The 19380-nt window shown below is 41.9% G+C and overlaps 1 protein-coding gene across 2 annotated transcripts in view; it reads left to right on the top strand.

The window, feature by feature from the left end:
• Window positions 1-16898, top strand: part of LOC308314724 (PDZ domain-containing RING finger protein 4) — a 156436-nt gene extending 139538 nt beyond the window's left edge. For both annotated transcript variants that reach the window (XM_080762384.1, XM_080762385.1), the window contains 5 exons: window positions 2985-3083; window positions 8399-8461; window positions 10213-10314; window positions 11359-11487; window positions 13721-16898. In XM_080762384.1, coding sequence (XP_080618510.1) covers window positions 2985-3083; window positions 8399-8461; window positions 10213-10314; window positions 11359-11487; window positions 13721-15166 — 1839 coding nt within the window. In that variant the 3' untranslated portion in view covers window positions 15167-16898. The remainder of the gene's footprint in view (window positions 1-2984; window positions 3084-8398; window positions 8462-10212; window positions 10315-11358; window positions 11488-13720) is intronic.
• Window positions 16899-19380: the final 2482 nt, after the last annotated feature.

Below are 19380 nucleotides of genomic sequence, written 5' to 3'. Positions count from 1 at the left end.
GTAGCAGCAAAAATGGGACATAAGCTGCGTATGAACTGTCTGTGGGGGAAAGAGCAAACTGAAACGCATCGAGCCGTTTTGTTTTGTCTTTTTGGCTGTTTGGGTCCTTGTGTGGGTCCTTGTGTGGTGTATTTTATATAATTAGAAAATGAATAGAACACATGCATGTAAACATGAAGCAAAATCAATTATCATTATGCAACTACATTTTGTCTTGATATTGGACCATTCTAGAGTTTACAATTTAGGCATTTAGCAGATGCTCTTATCCAGTGACAGATGCTCTTATCAGTGATATTTTGGGTGGGAACCCCTTTTGGTGTTTTAAGCATTATGGTATGCTTTAGCTACAAGCTCATAGCGCAGCACAGAGTGCCGCGCTATGAACTTGCTTCTTGGGGGGGGGGGGGGGGTCCCTGGAACAACATATTTTCAGATGGAGGTCGGCGGCCAATTAAATATAATTTTGGGGGTCCTTGACAGGAAAATGTTTGAGAACGACTGACATAGAAACATGAGGTTTTTCAGAAAACAATCATGATTTAGAAGACATTTTGTAGAATCTGTTGTCAGGTCAAAATGGGTTAATCATAACTCACATATTGGGGACGAGTGGAAAGTTTGCCATTTTTTAACACTAACTCTAGCTAATGTTCATCTCACTTGCTGTTTATGAGCTTAAAAAAGGCTTAAATGATGCATATACAAACAGGAGGGTGGTCCAAAAAGCCCATGGGGAAATTTGACAACTGCTCATTTGTAAGTCAATAGTTTGGTGCCACTTCCCGGCGGGACAAGACGAGGAATACTTTAGTGGCACTACAATGAGTGAATAGTATTACCATAATTATACTTTATTTATAATAATCTAATATTCTAGTATTCGGCAACAGCTTGCAACAACAGAAGAACTGGAGGTCCTCTGACATTTATCAAAGCATCTCCGATCGAGCCACTGATGCCGAAAACGGCTTTAATCATCAAACACTCTCACTCAGACTTGCTTGGATGAGCGACGGCAGCCCAGCGTCAATAAGCGTCTTAGAATCAAGAGAGGTGTTTGTTTGCTGCTGTAATGAAGAACATTACAGAAGCATATCTGAATCTTAATGCGGTCATTGTTGGCACACTCTCGAGAGTTCAGCATGCATTTTATGGCATTCATGGCCACTTCTAAGAGCTTCATATACGTTTCTTATTTATTTACACACACAGTAAATTTTCTTTCGCTAAAATGTTTTGCACTTTCAGACACTTTGTAGTTTGTAGTTGTTATTATGTTAGTTTATGCGTTTTGTGATATTTTGCAAAAACATTTCTTTGCCACACTTGATTGACATGATTCATCATCTTTTTGGTTTATCTGTGAGAAGACCACAATGGAAGTAACTCCTGGACTTTATTGGATGTTTTTTAACCAACATTTGTGGGTTATTTGCATGTCATTATACAGTAGGCTTAGGCGAAGAAATTGCGGAGACACCGGGGATCAATAATCTTATCTTATAATGTGCCACTCGACATCCATTCCAATAGCTGTCACAAATGACAACAATTACTGCTTTTAAACAGTGTGCTCTGTGCATCTGATCTCCATTAGTTGTCTGGATCTCCTGATAATGACTCCGTGGACGGTGATTAGTTTCATTATTGTAACGCCCAATGCACACCTATGCATATAATGTAACGTGTAGCAGAGGTGTTTTAGGGATTTAGGCAGGTGACCAAAATAACCACTTCCCCAATGCTAAATCTCCAAATAGTGGCTTTAGGGACCTCGAACGAAAATTCAGCCCTTAGACCCTCTTGTTAGAGAACCGGACAGTTACAACTGTCTACATCAAATCTCTTTGCCAGAAATTTGTAGATCAGCCATTTTTGACAAATGTTTCCCCCAGAAAGTGCCAACACTCTTCACGAGAAAGGGTAAACTGTTTATCAGAACCTCTACTAATTTTAATTTGTGTTTCCTGCAGGAAAAAAAGCTTTGCCGTGGTGCCGAAAAAGTTTGATTAATTAATGAATTAATTAATTTGATTAATTGCATAAATGCAATAGGCCTAAATGAGGCAACAAAACAGCAATGCATCAAATTGATATCTAAAAACAGATGTCTAAAAAAGGTGACAGGCATTATGATTGAATACAAGACAGTAGCCTATAATGTATATGAATGAATGTAGTCTATCTGATGTGAGCACTAGCTAGTCCTACCATTTTAGCCTCACTAGCCCACACTGAGTTAAATGAGCTAATTTATATCAATTTAATTTGGGAGTCCTTAAAATTTAAATAGCTGTAGAGTCTACAGTTTAACTCAGTGATTTTCAGCCATTTTAATTGTGTGTAGACTATAGTTAATTCACAGAATATACAATAATACAAATAATTATTGAGCCGTGTCGTGTACGTCTGCTTTTATAGGAGTAACATTGTATAATGTTGACTAGATGTTAGCCATGGTGCCATATATTTCAGCCATGGCGTCGTGTATAATGGTGGAGGAAACCCTTTCGTTTTTCTTATGATTTGTCTGTATGTTTTCAGCTCAGTGCCCTTGTGGTTAGAGTGTCCGCCCTGAGACTGGGAGGTCGGGGTTCAATCCCCGGCCGGGTCATACCAAAGACTCTAAAAATGGGACCCAGTGCCTCCCTGCTTGACACTCAGCATCAAGGGTTGGATTGCGATATACTAGCGTCATGTCCAGGGGGTGTACTTGTACGTACAGTACATCAAGCTGCCTCACGCTACAGAAACAGGAGATAGGCTCCTGCCCTATGGGCCTCATGGCTTGGCAAGGCTACTTACTACTTACTTTCAGTGTCTAATGACCTGAGCAAAACAATTTTCCCTTGTGGATAATAAAGATATCTAATCTAATCTAATGTTGGCAGGTATGCCCAGAATATGGATGCTGCATGCATGGGGTTCAACTAAGTGGTTAAAATGAATCTTACCGTAGTTCTATCGTTTGTTTTGTGCAGGAGGTGGAGCTGTGTCGACTCAACAACCAGGAGAAGCTGGGGCTGACGCTCTGCTACAGGACAGATGAGGAAGATGATGTGGACATCTATGTCAGTGAGGTGAGAAGATTGCACACCTTACAAATCTATCTATCACTTTTCCTCAAACTTTTTCATGTTGTAAGTATTTGGCCATAGACCCAGAATCTGAAAAGGTTTTGCCAGGGACCTCCAGAAGAGAAGATTGATGTAATAACATTTTATCAACATTATTCAAAAATGTCCAAACATTTTCGATTTTATTTTCCAGTAAATAGTAATATAACTAATTACTTTACAATTTGAGTGATAATATTACTAATATGTTACTATTTTCCAAAAGTAACATTACTACTTTCACGAGCCTTGGTGGTACTGTGTAACCTGACGCTGCCAGATCCAAGAAGCTTGCTACACAAGTTTGTTTCACAGCTTATTGGGATCTGGGATCTCGGGAGGCAATTCGATGACGGGGCTGTTTATTTTTTTCAAGATACTTGGTAGATGATTGGATGGGACCGTCTGTCTATCACCGTGTGGGCGTGCAAACACAACCAATCATATTGACGTGTCTATATAGCTACACTTCCGGTTTCGCACATATCCCGCCCTTAGCTCACGCTGATTGGTTCGGTACGGAACGGATTGGTGTTAGCTCAACTCCCTGAGAGATCCCAGATGGTTGCGGTGTTGGGAAACATGGTTACCCAATACCACCCCCAGCTGGCAAAGTCAGGTTAGGTACTGTGGGCTTGAGTGTTTATTAATGGTAGACTGGGTTGGGATAGAGGCTGGAACAAACAGGGTATAGTGTGACTCTTTTGGGGACAAAAGAATAAGATGCCATTACTCAGGGGCGGAAAAAACCCCAAGTAAAGTAATAAGTAACTACAGTAGATACTTTTGGCAGGGAGCAATATGTAAAGTAATATTACTTATTAGTAACTGTAATAGGTCATATATTACCAATTTTTTGTAACTTTTCCACCACTGTTCAAGTTAGAAGAGCCCCCAAAATAATTTGGTCCCTGAGGGGTCGCGACCCACGGGGGTGCAATCTTCTGTGTATTTCTCACCTCTTTGAAGTGTTGCATTATCGTTGCATACAGTACATGCTTTGTAGAAAGACTACAGTAGTTTTCTAGATCATATGGGCTGAATTTCTGTGCTGTACATCAAATGTGTCATTTAATATTCCACTCTCTATTTCAATTTAGTATAGTCTAATATTCATGTGAGTAGAGGGAGTTTCTGTCAGGAGAAATAATCTCACGATTGAACCTATTTATCAAGAGCGAATGAGATTGAATGTTTTTCAACGTGCGTGATCACACTAACTAAAAAGGTCTGTATCAGCCCATTGGCACATAGGTAAAACAGGAGAGATATTTGTCAGCCAATAGAACCTTGTCAGTTTGTGGTCCCTGGCCAAACAGAGGTGCTTGAGGGGGTTGTGAGGGTCCCCAGTCAAATGATTGATTGTTAATCTTCACCATTATTAAATGTACAATTAAATACATCTAGAGCAGTGGTTCCCAAATGTTTTTGCTCAAGACCCAAAACAGAACTTAGACGTTTTTCACGGGACCCAAACTAGTGAAAATAAGAGCTCTACAAGCCCACAACGCATCACTTCGTGCCATATTGTGAGCTTGTAGAGTCGCTATTTTCATTTTCACTACTTCTTAAAGTTTTTTAAAGGTTTTTCATTAATGGAAATCATTAGATTTTTTTTTTAATTATGAACAACTTTTGAAAAATGCTAGAATTGTTTTTAATTGTTGAAAGGCTTTCTTAAAGGGGAGGGGGGTATATATATTTACTCGTGACCCATCAAACTGGGTCCGTGACCAAACATCACTGTTTGGGAAACAGTGATGTAGAGAATGTACAGGACAAGTTTCACTGTTCTCTCTGTACTTACTGCCTATACCTACCTTTTTCTGTTCTGCCCTGTAAAGCACTTTGTGCACTTTAAGTAAACATTATTATTATTGTTATTATTATTATTATTATTATTATTATTATTACCTACTGTACCAGTAAACATGTAGATTGGAGCCCCAGAGATAAATATCTTACCAAATGGGGGGTGAAATTGTGGGAAGGTCTTTGAAATTAAAAAGGTAGAGGATCACTGTTATATACCACTCTTTGACAGCATGTAAAAGTAAAATACCATTCTCCCGTTCCGCAAAACAAGTTTCTCTGCTGCGTTTGAAGTGGCTCAGTCAGAACCTGCAAGGTACTGGTCCCTGACCCGTGTGGAATACAGATCAGTACAGTCTGTCTGTCCGCGTGGAATACAGATCAGTGCAGTCTGTCTGTCCGTGTGGAATACAGATCAGTGCAGTCTGTCTGTCTGTCTCTCTCTCTCTCTCTCTCTCTCTCTCTCTCTCTCGCTCTCTCTCTCTCTCTCTCTCTCTCTCTCTCTCTCTCTCTCTCTCTCTCTTTCTTGTGGCTCCTGGCAGCCTGTCCTCAGGTTCTGGCTCTGTGAAAAACAGTACAAGGCGAGTGGAGCGAGCTGCATTCAGATGAGCCTGCTGCGTGTGAATATCACTGTGTGTGCCAGACGTGTCAGACGACGTGTTTCGTACACTGTGATCTTTCGTAAGACGCCAGATCAGAGAGAGAGAGAGAGAGAGAGAGAGAGAGAGAGAGAGAGAGAGAGCAGCTAGCACAAGGTCATTATGAAAACAAACTGAATTGACCTGCCTTCCTTATGCTCTTAATTCAACTGCTTACAGCATGAGCTGTGCACCAACGGCAGTGTTCTAACCCTGTTATTTGGTTTCCTCAACCTTACTCGATCTTAAGGATGCTGCTGGCGTTCGGTTCTGTTCTCACTCGCAAATGTAGTGCAACAAACACAACCGTTTGTTGCACTGCATTTTACATCACCAAATGTCATGATTAAATACTGCCATTATAGATTTATTGTATCATTATTATCTCTGCCAGGGGACAATGTTTTTCAACCATACATGACATGAATGATGCGTGCAATGCATCATGTATCAACGTCCATGAACATGCAACTAATTCCAAGCTGTTTTAAGTCAGTCTTTAGCCACTTGAAAGAGTTGAGCGTTGATGTTTGCCAATGCATATACCAAAACTAACTGAAATGACAAATGTGTACATGCTGAATGCTAGATTTGAAAATAACTTGTTTTGGCTGATTGAATTGGTGATTCTGGTTGCACCGTAATGATGTTGACAGTCCTCTCTTGACTCTTATATCTCTGTCCCCCCTCTGTGACTTTTCGTACTCACGCACAAACCCAAAACATTGTCATCATAAGCCCCAGACAAACGGAAAGATGGAGGGAGGTAGGGCATTCCTCCTGGCAGAGATTTGCTCTCTATTGATCATCCCTTTCTAGTTATATATTTGTTTATTATGCAAAGATAGTGTGTTTCCTCATAAACCCACACAGGACACTCACCCAGTTTCTCTGTTTCATGAAACCATTGTTGTGGCTACCATTAAAAAAAAGGGGAAAAACAATAACATTGTTGTGGCTGAGACCAGACACCAGTGATCCAGTCCCCTGATGCTCCCAGACGGAGTCCCAGGCCAGTCTGGTGACCTTCCTCCTTAATGAGCGCTCCCTCCGTGGCGTGCTCCGCTATCATGAAGATGGAACACCGCTGGGCCTATAACCATCTCCGGAGATCCCATCTGATTGGACAGAGTGAAACGAATGGCCCCAGTCGCCAATTGATTGGCCGATGAAAGAGTGTCCTGCCCCCTCGTTCAACTGCCATTATTTATACAAGCCGCATGTGCGTCTCCCGATCAGGGGCTGAGGTGCCATTTATAGATACTATGAGAAGCTTCTGGTGTATAAATCAGTGTAATGCGGTATGGCGTAAGACTTTATGGTGTAGTATATATGCTGTGGTTAATATAGTTTTATTGTAACCAAACGCTCTTGGGGTGGTGAAACATTTTACTGTAGGTAATTTGAATTTAATTGAATACATTTAATTAAATACAGCGACTGAGGTGGGTTGCCGGTTAAAGTCAGCTTAAAAAGCATTGTGGCCTTATTCTTTTGTTATGGGAGAGAGAATATACTGTGTGTGTGTGTGTGTGTGTGTGTGTGTGTGTGTGTGTGTGTGTGTGTGTGTGTGTGTGTGTGTGTGTGTGTGTGTGTGTGTGTGTGTGTGTGTGTGTGTGTGTGTGTGTGTGTGTGTGTGTGTGTGTGTGTGTGTGTGTGTGTGTGTGTGTGTGTGTGTGTGTGTGTGTGTGTGTGTGTGTGTTGTGTGTGTGTGTACAGACTCAGTGAGCACAGTCTCGCGATCGAGAAAGGCCGTCATAGGCAGACCTGTATCCCGAGAGAAGACAGACTATGCACCCACTGCGCACAAAATTAAGTGGAAACCGAGCTACACTTCCTAACCATCTGTCCATTGTACCAAGACATCAGAGACACATACAGACTTCCCACAGATTACAACCACACACAGAGATTTTGAAAACATGACCAATGACAAAAAACTCCCATATCTGCTGGGCGAAGTACAACAATGTGCAAACACAGCAGCAAGATTTGTGAGTTGCTGTGATAGGAGAAGGATATCAAATGGAACACAACCACCCTAAAGACTAATCATTGTGTATATTCCTGCACTATACCTGCATTGAGTGATCTTGGTACATAGAAATTGATCTATTGAAGATTCTGACTTTCAAATGTACACCATTTTTGTTTTGATTGTATTGCTGTATTGTTGTATTGTTCTTTCTGCTTTGGCAATGTAAACGTATGTTTTCTCATGCCAATAAAGCCCTTTGAATTGAATTGAATTGAATTGTGTGGATTTCTATTAGCCAGCAGAGCAGGTGAAAGTGGCCTCGATGCGTGACCAGGCAGCTGCGATAATGGTTTTTGACAGCAAGGGTCTTCCTCTGGAAGTGAGGTGTCAAGTTAACTACACTACACTTCCTTGGAAACCTGATCGTTTCCAAGGAAGTTCTGTGTTATTATGAGTCTAGACTGTATGTCTAGACTATACTTCCATGTGCAACAGAAGGATGTCTTGAAAATGGATTTGAGAGATTGAGAGACATTCTTTTCGTTTTCTGTGAGCCCAGCAGGGACGTTATTATCTCTTACAATTGACAATTTAGGCATTTAGTCAGACACTCTTTTCCAGTGCAGCTTAAAAAATGTAAGATCAGACTAACCAGAGTGTAAGGAAAATCATACAAAGAAACTAGGATATACCAGCTGAACATCAAACCTATCATCTAAACAACATGCTATACTATTACTGTAGATAATTGCAAACTGTACTGTACTGTACTGTACGTCTATTTAAATAACATTCATATCATGTGTGACTGAACAAGTGACCTATATCAAATCTTATCTCTTTTTATACAGATTGGCCCAAACAGCATCGCCGCCAGGGATGGCCGCATCCGAGAGGGGGATCGCATTTTACAGGTACAGTACTGAAGGACGTCGCCCTCATCAGCATTCCTCTTCCACCAGCTCTCATTTAGATTCTATGTAAAAGCCCTTTATTTGGTTGTGCTCCACCGTTGTCTCACAGCACGAGAGAGCCCATTCATTTTTAATGGCAGAACATTAAAGAAGGAACTGGTTAGAGGGGGGAGAAATACACCCTCCTCCGTTTTACTTACAGACTCAGCACCACTAGGGCTTTTTAAGAGTCGTAGTAGTATCACAGCTCCCTTACACCCCTCTGGGATGAATGTTATTAGCCCCTAGTTCCATCTTTAGGCAGGGATGTTGAAGAGGTGTGTGTGTGTGTGTGTGTGTGTGTGTGTGTGTGTGTGTGTGTGTGTGTGTGTGTGTGTGTGTGTGTGTGTGTGTGTGTGTGTGTGTGTGTGTGTGTGTGTGTGTGTGTGTGTGTGTGTGTGTGTGTGTGTGTGTGTGTGTGTGTGTGTGTGTGTGTGTGTGTGTGTGTGTGTGTGTGTGTGTGTGTGTGTGTGTGCGTGCGTGCGTGCGTGCGTGGGCTAAAGGCAGCCCACAACACCATTGCCATGGTTTGCTGGATGATGGGTGATTATTGTTTGGGCACAGGTGATTCAGAGAGTAGTGCTGCGTGGTATGGACAGTAACAGTAAATATCACAATGTTTTACCAAATACCTCAATAACGAGTCAGTATCATGGTCAGTTTCTTTCTAAAATAGCTGATGCACATCCTCACAACGCAAAGAGTTTTTTACCATTTTGATCAACACGCCATTATTATTCAGCATTACGATATTCAGACGATATCTAGTGTCACAGTGTGACATCACAATATCTATATAATATTGATATATTTCCCAGTCCTAATTCCTAGCCACTAATTCTAATGTTATGGTTGAAATTGGTGAGAGAGGTCATTTTGAATAGGCTACCAGTAGGTAATGGGACAGCACTAATGAATGTGGGCTACTATTGCACTAGCAGGTGGATGTTTTATGCTTTAATGAGTTCATTGTGCAGAGTTAGGAGAAGCACAGATGTGGCAGAGAGATGAATATTCTGTGCTGGTGATTATTTTTTCAGGGACAGAGGAGGGATGTGTAACTGCTGTATGGTCAGAGATAATGCACTTCGCTGGCCTAATTGTACGCTGGCGTGTGTGTTTTGATCCAGGAATGGGGGGGTTGTTTGCGAGGCAGTCCAGTACTGTGCCACTATTATCCAACAGTGACAGGGCCATTACTCTGCCCACAAAAAGATGGACGTCCCCTGTCACCGGCCAGTTAATTGTGCAGCTAGATGTATGTATGCTGCCGGATACTTTAGTGAACACAACAGTTCCGCCAACCCTTGGCCACTGTCCCATTCATAATCAACGCCTCGTCTAGCCTCATAAACTGGAGACTGCTGGCATTCGCCTCTGGAGTGGAGATTATTGTGCAGTGCCACTTTGATTGTGGCCTTATTCTTTTGTTATGGGAGAGAGAATATACTGTGTGTGTGTGTGTGTGTGTGTGTGTGTGTGTGTGTGTGTGTGTGTGTGTGTGTGTGTGTGTGTGTGTGTGTGTGTGTGTGTGTGTGTGTGTGTGTGTGTGTGTGTGTGTGTGTGTGTGTGTGTGTGTGTGTTTGTGTGTGTGCGTGCGTGCGTGCACGCATGTGTACTGTGGATGGGTGCGTGAGTGCGTGCGTGTACAGTGCACACTTGGGTCTGTGTTTCAATATGGTGTATCATGTATGTTTCTATGGTTCCCTCAGATAAACGGTCAGGATGTGCAGGACAGACAGGAGGCTGTGGCAGCGCTCTCCAACGAAGACTGCAGAAACATCATCTTGCTCGTTGCCAGACCAGAATTGCAGGTGAATTGCACATCCAATATAATCCCCAAAGCAGACCCTTTGAGGCATTGGCCATAATGCACACACAAGCAAATTGCAGCCATTTGAATTTGGTCAATTAAGGAACTCACTGACATGTAGTGTGTAGGCTCAAATTAGGTAAACAAAGCATACTGTTCACAGCCCCGGGGCTCTACCACTTACTCTGTGTATGGCCTCATAATAAACATTGGTGCTGTGCTGTAGCCAACCTTCCTATTCACCACTCTAGTCTACTCCCAGTGGTAGTGGTATACAGTAGCTAGCACTGGGACACCTCATCATGTTTTATTTTTATGTGGCGCTGCTGTAATTGACTTCCAACGGTAAACCATAAAAGCTATAATGGCATGCTAATGTGGAGTGTGTTCAGGCCCATGGCCATGCTGCTGAGAGTCGTTGCCGGAGCTCAGCCACAGAGGAGCGTAGAGGAGCCGGAGCAATGGAGGATACTTTGTAATTAAATTAAGTCTCTCCACGTAGTAAATCTAAAGTCTTAACCACTTTCAACCTGGCGATGGAAATAAGCTCTCAAGCTTTCTTTGTGTGACAGATATGTAATCGCTGTTTGGCAGAAACCAAATCACCGTACTTCAATTTTGTATGTTTATTCGTCAATGAAGGCCCTACTTTGTCATACTACAACTACAGTGTCACACAAAAAGCAAAAAACTGCCGATCTACATGCTCTAAAATGCAATGCAATGCGTCATGCATGGTGATTTTTCCTATTTTTGAAAAACTTACTTTAATTATAGCATTTTCAATTTTTAAAAGACCAACAACCTTACATATACCTTCCCTCACACAAAAGAAGACAACAACATCAATAGCAACGAAACGTATTTAAGTTAAAGTGTTTAAGACTGTCTACTGAATGTCTATGTCTTTGTTTTCGTTACACCCGAGCGGCGCCAGCGACATTGTGTCCATATGACATTTTGTCAATGAAAACGCCAATCAAACGGCAATCAGTCAAAACATTCACAGACGCAGACCTAATTTGAATCAATATACTCTCTCCAGCTGGAGGAGGCGTGGCTGGACGACGAGCACAGTGAGTTCCTGGAGCAGCTGAAGATGGAGATGCTGGAGGAGCAGCAGAGAGAGGAGGTGGAGCTGGCTGCTCTCCAGGAGGAGCAGGAGAACCAACAGGTGGGAGTCCTAGGAGCCTCGTTTGCACCCACTAATTGGCAGAGTGAAATGGATTTGTGTGACCGCTTGGCAGTGTGACCAAAACACAATTTATCACACCTGGAGCGAGGTTGCGGTGTCTTAGCGTTTAGCATGTGACAGAAGAGAGCACCGGACATATGTGAAGAAAACCGTTGAACTTTGTTTGTCCCCAATCATGCCTCCCCCGAAAACCCACGTTTTTATTCATTATAGCCTAATCAAATTCTGTTACAGCCTGCATTAAATAGGCATTAGTGGTTGATGCCAATATAGGCCAGAAAAGAAACCCAATGTGATACTGTCGCTCGCTATACAATTTTCAATTTAGGCATTTAGCAGACGCTCTTAATCCAGAGCGACTTACATTAAGCAAGAACAAAATGCATGGCAATACATCACTGTATACCAATATATTATTATACTGACATTTCAGCTGAAGGCACAATATATGTAAGGGGTTCAGGGGTTCAAAAACATACTCTCTCTCTCTCTCTCTCTCTCTCTCTCTCTCTCTCTCTCTCTCTCTCTCTATCTCTTCTTCTTCTTCTTTTTCTTTTTTTTGCTAAATAATTATGGTAAAAGGCCATCCCACTGGAGATAGATTTTGAATAGTCTCATAGCAACAACAGGAACAGTTCTGGTCCCCAAAGTGTGTGTTAAACATTTTGTTAAATAAAAGGAAGGCCTGCCAGGTGAACACAAGGCATGCTGCACCGATCTGCTAAACAATCCTCACTGACCTGGTTTCTGTGCTCTTTATGCTGCGTGTGGGCTGAAACAGGGATTCTCAACCAATTTACAATTTAGGAATTTAGCAGACGCTCTTAATCCAGAGCGATTTACATTAAGCAAGAACAAAAAGCATGGCAATACTGTACAGCACATTCATAAAAAAGTAGTTATCATGAAACATGATAAGAAAAAAATATACATATATACTATACTATGCTATACATATGTACTATGAAGTGCTATGACTACATACAATGCAATTATAGTGCTGTCTACATAACATATCAAATGCTATCTTAGTCTACAAAAAGTGCTATCTAAGGCGGTAGGGTAAGTGCTACGGGCCATGAGTCTGAAAAGGTGAAGATTGGGAGTGAGTCAACCTTTTGCATTTCAATGACCCTCCACAAGACCAAACTGCACCAAAGGGTCGAGACGGGACGAGACGGTTTTAGCGTTCGACCCAGCGGTGTGATAAGTCCTGTTGCATGTCGACCCACGTCGACCCAAGTTATTCAACTGGTTCAATTCAACGGCCCAAACCACCCCATGCAACTCCTCGCAACTGTCTGGTTGCGAGGAGTTTCATGCCATTGGTGTGGTTTGGGCTTTATGCATTAAGGCACATATAAATATCTCTGAGACCCCAATCTACACTGTTTAAATCCTCAGTATGAATTTAACTCTGGAGAATAGTGGAGAATAGACCCGTAAGGATCTTTTTGGTTCCATTCCACTCTTGGAGTTACAGACCTGTAAGAGTCCCATTTGGTTCATAACTACAGTATCAATCGTTTAACTGGGAACCTCCTGGAACCCCTTTAAGGACCCCTGGGGGCCCCCGGGCCCCGTGCTGGGAACGGGTGGGCTAAAAGACACATATATCTTGATAATAAACCTCAAATAATAATAATATACATTAATTCTCCATCATGTGTTCAGGTTCATGAATAATTGAGATGCACTGACTGAATATGGGTCACTTGCTCTCACTCAAACTGCTGTTGGAAAGGTGGTGGATATGGGATCAAACTCTCAAACTCACTTTATATACACGTACAGTATAGAAAATAAATCAGTATAGTAAAATCAAGCAGCGGCGCCAGCCTTTGAAATACAACTACAAAATAACCAGCATTAATATGTATGGCAGGAGATCCATTTAAATTCCACAACATTGATGATCATAATTTAAAATTCCTCTTTGCTGGGAGATTAGCATATTATAAAAATCCATGTAAATGGGCGGAGAAGAAACACTCCCCAAAGTAACTGAACTACTCACATCAGAAGGAACAGTCCTAGAGGATAATCCAGAATAGCGAAGCGCCATTGCTGAACCTCCATAGAGATGATGTTTTCTTCTCCAATCTCCTTGTTCTATTTTAATGCGTAGGGAAAAAAAAATACCAGAAAGTTATGGAAAGTCTACAAATCTGAAAAATGAATTTTCATCACGTGTGTGTCTGTTTCATTTCAGAGAGCCGAGGATGACAGACCCACCTGTTCCGCACTCGCTCACGTCAAAGATAGAGCAGTGAAGAGCAGAGGGGAGAGCTCGGAGCGTGACATGTTGTCCCACATCCAGAAGCGTCTGTCCCAGTGCCTGAGAGACAAGCGGCCCGCGGGCTCCACGCGGCTGGAGGAGGAAGAGGACGACGAAGAGGAGGTGAGGGAGGGCGACCACTTCCAGCAGCTCCTGGAGCTTAAGTGTCAGATCCGTAACAGCGGCGAGTACGACCTGTTCTACAGCCGCCGCAGCACCATCGAGTGCACCGTGGCGGAGCAGGGCGGAGTTCAGCGGGAGCTGCGCATGCTCAACGACGAGCTGCGCAGCATCGAGCTGGAGTGCCAGAACATCATGCAGGCCCACAACCTGCGCAAGGGTCAACAGTCGCCCTCCACGGGCCACTCCGCGCCCTCTGCCAAGGACCAAAGCCTCCGCCGGGGCGAGCCCACCAGGGGCAAGTTGGCAGAGAGGCTGGAAAAATCGGACAAGGACAGCTCCAGTGCCTATAATACGGCGGAAAGCTCGCGGAGCACCCCTCTGGCCATGGATCGCTCCCCGGATCATTCCCTCCACAGGATGGTGAGTCTGACCAATCAGAAAAACCTGTGCAGCAGCCTGGCCACGGGATACTGCCTCAGCCCTAGTCCCAGCCCCACACACACGGTTGCAGTTCTAGCCAAGAGCAGCAGCCCCGACCACTGCAACCACTCTGAGTCGGACCAGGCGCCTCATTCGGGAGAGGAGAGGAAAGGGAAATTGAAGCCGCTGGGCTCCCAGATCCCCTACCTGTCCCCGTCCCACAGCTCCCAGCAGAGACAAAGCAACATCCCAGCCCACGCCCGCCACTACCAGAGCTATATGCAACTGATCCAGCAGCGTTCTGCCGTGGAGTACGCCCAGAGCCAGCTGAGCTTGCTCAGCGTCTGCAAAGAGCCACAGCAGGCTGCCGACGAACACAAGATGGAGTGGAAGGTGAAGATCCGGAGCGACGGCACGCGATACATCACCAAGAGGCCTGTGAGAGACAAGATCCTGCGGGAGCGCGCCCTGAAGATCAAGGAGGAGCGCAGTGGCGGCATGACCACGGACGATGACGCCATGAGCGAGATGAAACTGGGGAGGTACTGGAACAAGGAGGAGAGGAAGCAGCACCTGGTCAGGGCCAAGGAACAGAGGAGGAGACGGGAGTTCATGCAGCGCAGCCGCCTGGAGAGCCTGAAGGAGTGCCCGCAGAGCGGCAGCGAGGGCCGCAAGGAGGTCAGCATCATCGAGCTCAGCCACAAGAAGATGCTGAAGAAACGCAACAAGAAGATCCTGGACAACTGGATGACCATCCAGGAACTGATGACTCATGGCACCAAGGCCCCCGAAGGGGCCAAGGTGCACAACGCCTTCCTATCAGTCACTACTGTATAAAGAAAAGAGATCAAAACAAACACACAATCTACCCCATGTGGTATAATATACTTGCCTCGTTCAATGTGGCATTTTTATGCGGACAATAGGAATATTTTTCACACTTTGTAACCCAAATAGCATTTTTGTAAAGAATTTATCAGCGTTTTCATGGCATTTTTATTTTATTTTCCAGCATTGTTTTTCATGTCACACTCTCCCAGAAAAGAATTTTGTATGAAATTATAGCGATGCAATGTAGTTATTTTTCTTATTTCATGCTATAGATGTTTATCTTTTTGATCATTGATTATTTTCATACTTCTCTTCCTTTCTACCCATACAAATCAAGGCAGCAGTGTGAGTTTCCAGATAGGAGTAGGAGGTTTCTTTTGAGTATACAAATTGTATTGCTCAAAATGCAATCGTGACCTAATTTTTGCTTATGTAATTAACAATTCTATATTTTACTTAAAAAACCTTATGAATATTCACACATTCCAGACATAGTACTGTACAACTTTTAGTACAATACAAGATGCATAACAAAGAATGTCTAACTTGTTAATGATTGTTAATGATTCATAAATAACCTACCCTTTGAATTCAGTTCTTTTTTTTTTCAGAACTAAAAAACTATGCTGACACGGTTGAGGTAATGTAATTACTTGTTTATGTATTTCTTGTCACTCGTATAGTCCTTACCAAATTATGTAATAAATTACTCCATTCAAAATGACAAAGAAATGAATTAATCAAACAAAACAAAAGAAATATACACACTACAAATTTCTTCCTTGTGGCCTGAAAGCTAGAATTCACTTCACTTCATGGTTCACACAATACAATTAAGTAATTTTAATTGGAAAATCTTAAACATTCAATAAGACGACAAAGTTTGTCTCTCCTTTAACAGAGCAAATCCTGTTTATTTCAGTCCCTTTAGACCGCTTAGTAATCTTTTCTGAGCTGTCAACAACATGTAAAGGTCATTCTCCATGTATACATTATATCCCACACCAAATGGACCTGCTCATAGCTTTTACCAGACAGTATTTCTTGTTTGTTTGTTTGTTTGTTTTTACATCTCCACATTTAACTCCACACATAGCCTTAAACAGCTGGAAGTGAATTCATGCAACACTGATGCACACTGATGGTTCACACATGAAAGAATCTCCTGTAGGATGGAGAGATTATAATTCAGCCATAAATCTATAATCATATAATCTGCTATTTGAAATCTGGAAAACATTATTAGACACTTTAACTGTTTACTGTTACGTATACATGTGAACCATCATTAACCCCTTACATACTCAGTTGAGCAGAGTCCATCAGTGCTCTATACCTGGCCTTTGTTTTGTTTGTATTTTTTTATTTTCTAATCTACACCAAATCTCTTCGCTGAAAATAGTCAATCTATAGATTGGCTATGTTTGCTGAATGTTTGCCACAGTATGCTACAGTAGGTCTATCTATGGTGTTAATCTCAAACTCATGCGTTCAAACGATCACTGCTGAGCAGGTCTCAGAACATATAGCGGTTCAGTCCATTGGTGACACTGGGTTTACTTTCCGCCTGTCAACATATTACAGTTACATGTACAGCGTGCTCATTCCAAATGCCTACTTTTTACTGGAAAATACTGTACATTTGAAATTTTAAACCAATTCTTGTATTTGTTTAAAGTCGGTGTCCAATGGTCTTATTTCAAGTAATCCGTAGTTGGCACATTTGTAGCCAGGTAAAATGTGTGATAATTGTGATCATTGAAAAAGAAATGACAATAAATTATTGTTTGGGTTTTCTTTTAAAGTCTGTTAAAGTCTGTTTTTAATGATATACCATAATGGGAGTTATGCTCTATATGATTATGATCTTATATTCACTTTATGAGCTAGTTGTGTAAGTCTGCAGCAGTGTTGATTTGAATGAAAGCTAAGCTATGATGACTAAAACTAACCCTAAATATACTGACAATTTCGTCAACATCCAATATAAGTCATTTACACTTGTATGAAAATAGCCGATCTACAAGCTCTGCGACGTGTTGTTTTAAAAACATGTAAAAGAAACAGTCATTACGACAAAACACATTTTAGTCGACTGTGACTGAAACGAAACGAAAACTTTTCATGACTAAAACTAAAATCAATTTGCTGCCAAAAACAACAATGGTCTGCAGACTCTGCATCTCAAGCTTGGAGCAGTGCACACAGTTCAGCCGCTGCCATACCAGGCTATATGGGCCTATAGAATTATAATTAGTTTTTTAGAAAACTTTCAAACATTTGAGGGAAAAGTACCAAAACTTTCCAAATTAGCAGAAATCTATACAAGCCTTCACATTGAGGTGAGGCACACTCCTTATATGGTTATGGCTGTGTCAGAATGATGTAATGATGTATAATTTACCATCACAAAATGGTGTCATCTGGCAAAAAGGTAATGGGGTTAATTTACCAAAACTTCAAAATAGCAGATCTACCAGCTGCAGCTTGTCTATATAAATCAGGCTTTAGTTTCGATAAAATGTGTCATGTATGGTGTTAGAAATGGTGTCAAGAAACAGCAACAGCTTTGCAGCACATTATGCAAATTCAACTCATTAACCTGAAGAACCGTCAGCCAAAAGTGAGAGAGAACGATTGTTACTTGTTCATTTAACACTTTCACACCTAAAATATTGTCTTATATTTTCCACAGTGAACATGTTAACTCCTAACAAACAGATGGAGATTTCAATTAAAATCACCTTCCACTCGGATGGCTTTCTGTTCATTAAAATGTACCAACCACTTAATCATTTCTATGGTCCTGTCATATGCGTGGGAGGGCTACTGGAATATTCTGATCACTGTATTATCTTAAGAATTAATGTTCAACGGTCATGCATAGCCTACTGCCTCAAGACTGCTCCTGGGTCTCAGTTAATTGAAAACTTGTACAATATACAAAATGATTCCTTCCTTCCAGAAATAAAAGGAGCAAAGGTCCCTGTAGTGCTACATACCACAGATATTAGAAATTGTCTCTGTTCAGGTGGAAACCTCATAAGTGCAAAACAGTTATTTTCAGGATTCCAGCGCCGTAGAAGAAGAGAGTCGCGACATGATTTGATCTTGCCACAAAGCTGGGTGCTATGGGCTATAGTTCCAAACTTTGGAACTGTCCCATTGAGATAGAATGAGCACTTCCGCATTCAATTATTACAATGGGAGTAACGCTAGCATTGTCACTCTCATACTACAGTCGATCACGCTGCAGCCAGGATTCCAAATACAAAATCTCAAAGCATGTCACCTCGTGCTACATTTCAAGCTTACGGTTCTGTTACTTTTGATGCTTTTGTGTGATGCTGTACTAGCTGTAGTATGATCAAGAGGGACATTAATTTACGACAAAACACAAAAAGTTAGCGCGTGTTTCATAAAAATGAGCTAGTTTCTGTCAAGAAATTCTGTGCAGGTGATAATTTTGTGTTGAAGTGTTGAAGTTTGGAAGCGCTGAACAGGACTGCATACCACCTGTTTCCAATGTGCACATCCTGCAGGAAGCAGCAGCAGACCTGTTAATTAAGAGTGAAACATGGTGGTGGAGTGTTAAGATACAGTACAGTACATGACTGGAACGGCAGAGACTGTGAGTTTAGAACTCACACTTAGAAGATTGTTGGTTCAAAAAAGGTTGAGTTTGTTTTCCCAAGTGTGTGCATGACGACTCTAAATTTTCACTGAAGAGCATGCAATAGAACTGGCTGAGTATATGAACCATGGTGATACAGAGGTAAGATACACAACGAAATAAACAAAGAAAACATTTCCCAAACGTTACAGAAATAATATCATAATCCATAAGGTAAGTAGTATTAATCATGTTTTTTGCAACACAAATGCTTCAAGTATTGAAGCAAACAGTATACCATGTGACCATGATGTGGGCTGTGACAAAAAAAAGGTAATGAGTAGGCCTACTAATAATTGAACAGGTGAGGCTATAAAGACTGAGAAGTCTCAGGGTTAAAAACGTAAGAGTTGCATATACGCTGCATGAGAGAGGGGGGGATGGGGACTGAATGTACTCTGATGCTTTGACAAGGTTTTCACAGTCTATAGTTTGGTTTTAGGGAACTCCAGTCTTCTCTAGTTTGTTAGGTTAGTCAGTTTAGTTGTATTTCTAATATACGACATATATTGGATTGTATGTTTTTTTATTTTTAAATGCTGACCCT

The sequence above is a fragment of the Protomyctophum bolini genome (genome assembly GCF_963924005.1).
Source record: "Protomyctophum bolini genome assembly, chromosome: 4".
NCBI classification, from domain to species: domain Eukaryota; kingdom Metazoa; phylum Chordata; class Actinopteri; order Myctophiformes; family Myctophidae; genus Protomyctophum; species Protomyctophum bolini.
Note: the sequence above shows the minus strand (reverse complement) of the source record. Positions and strands in the feature narration are given on the sequence as shown.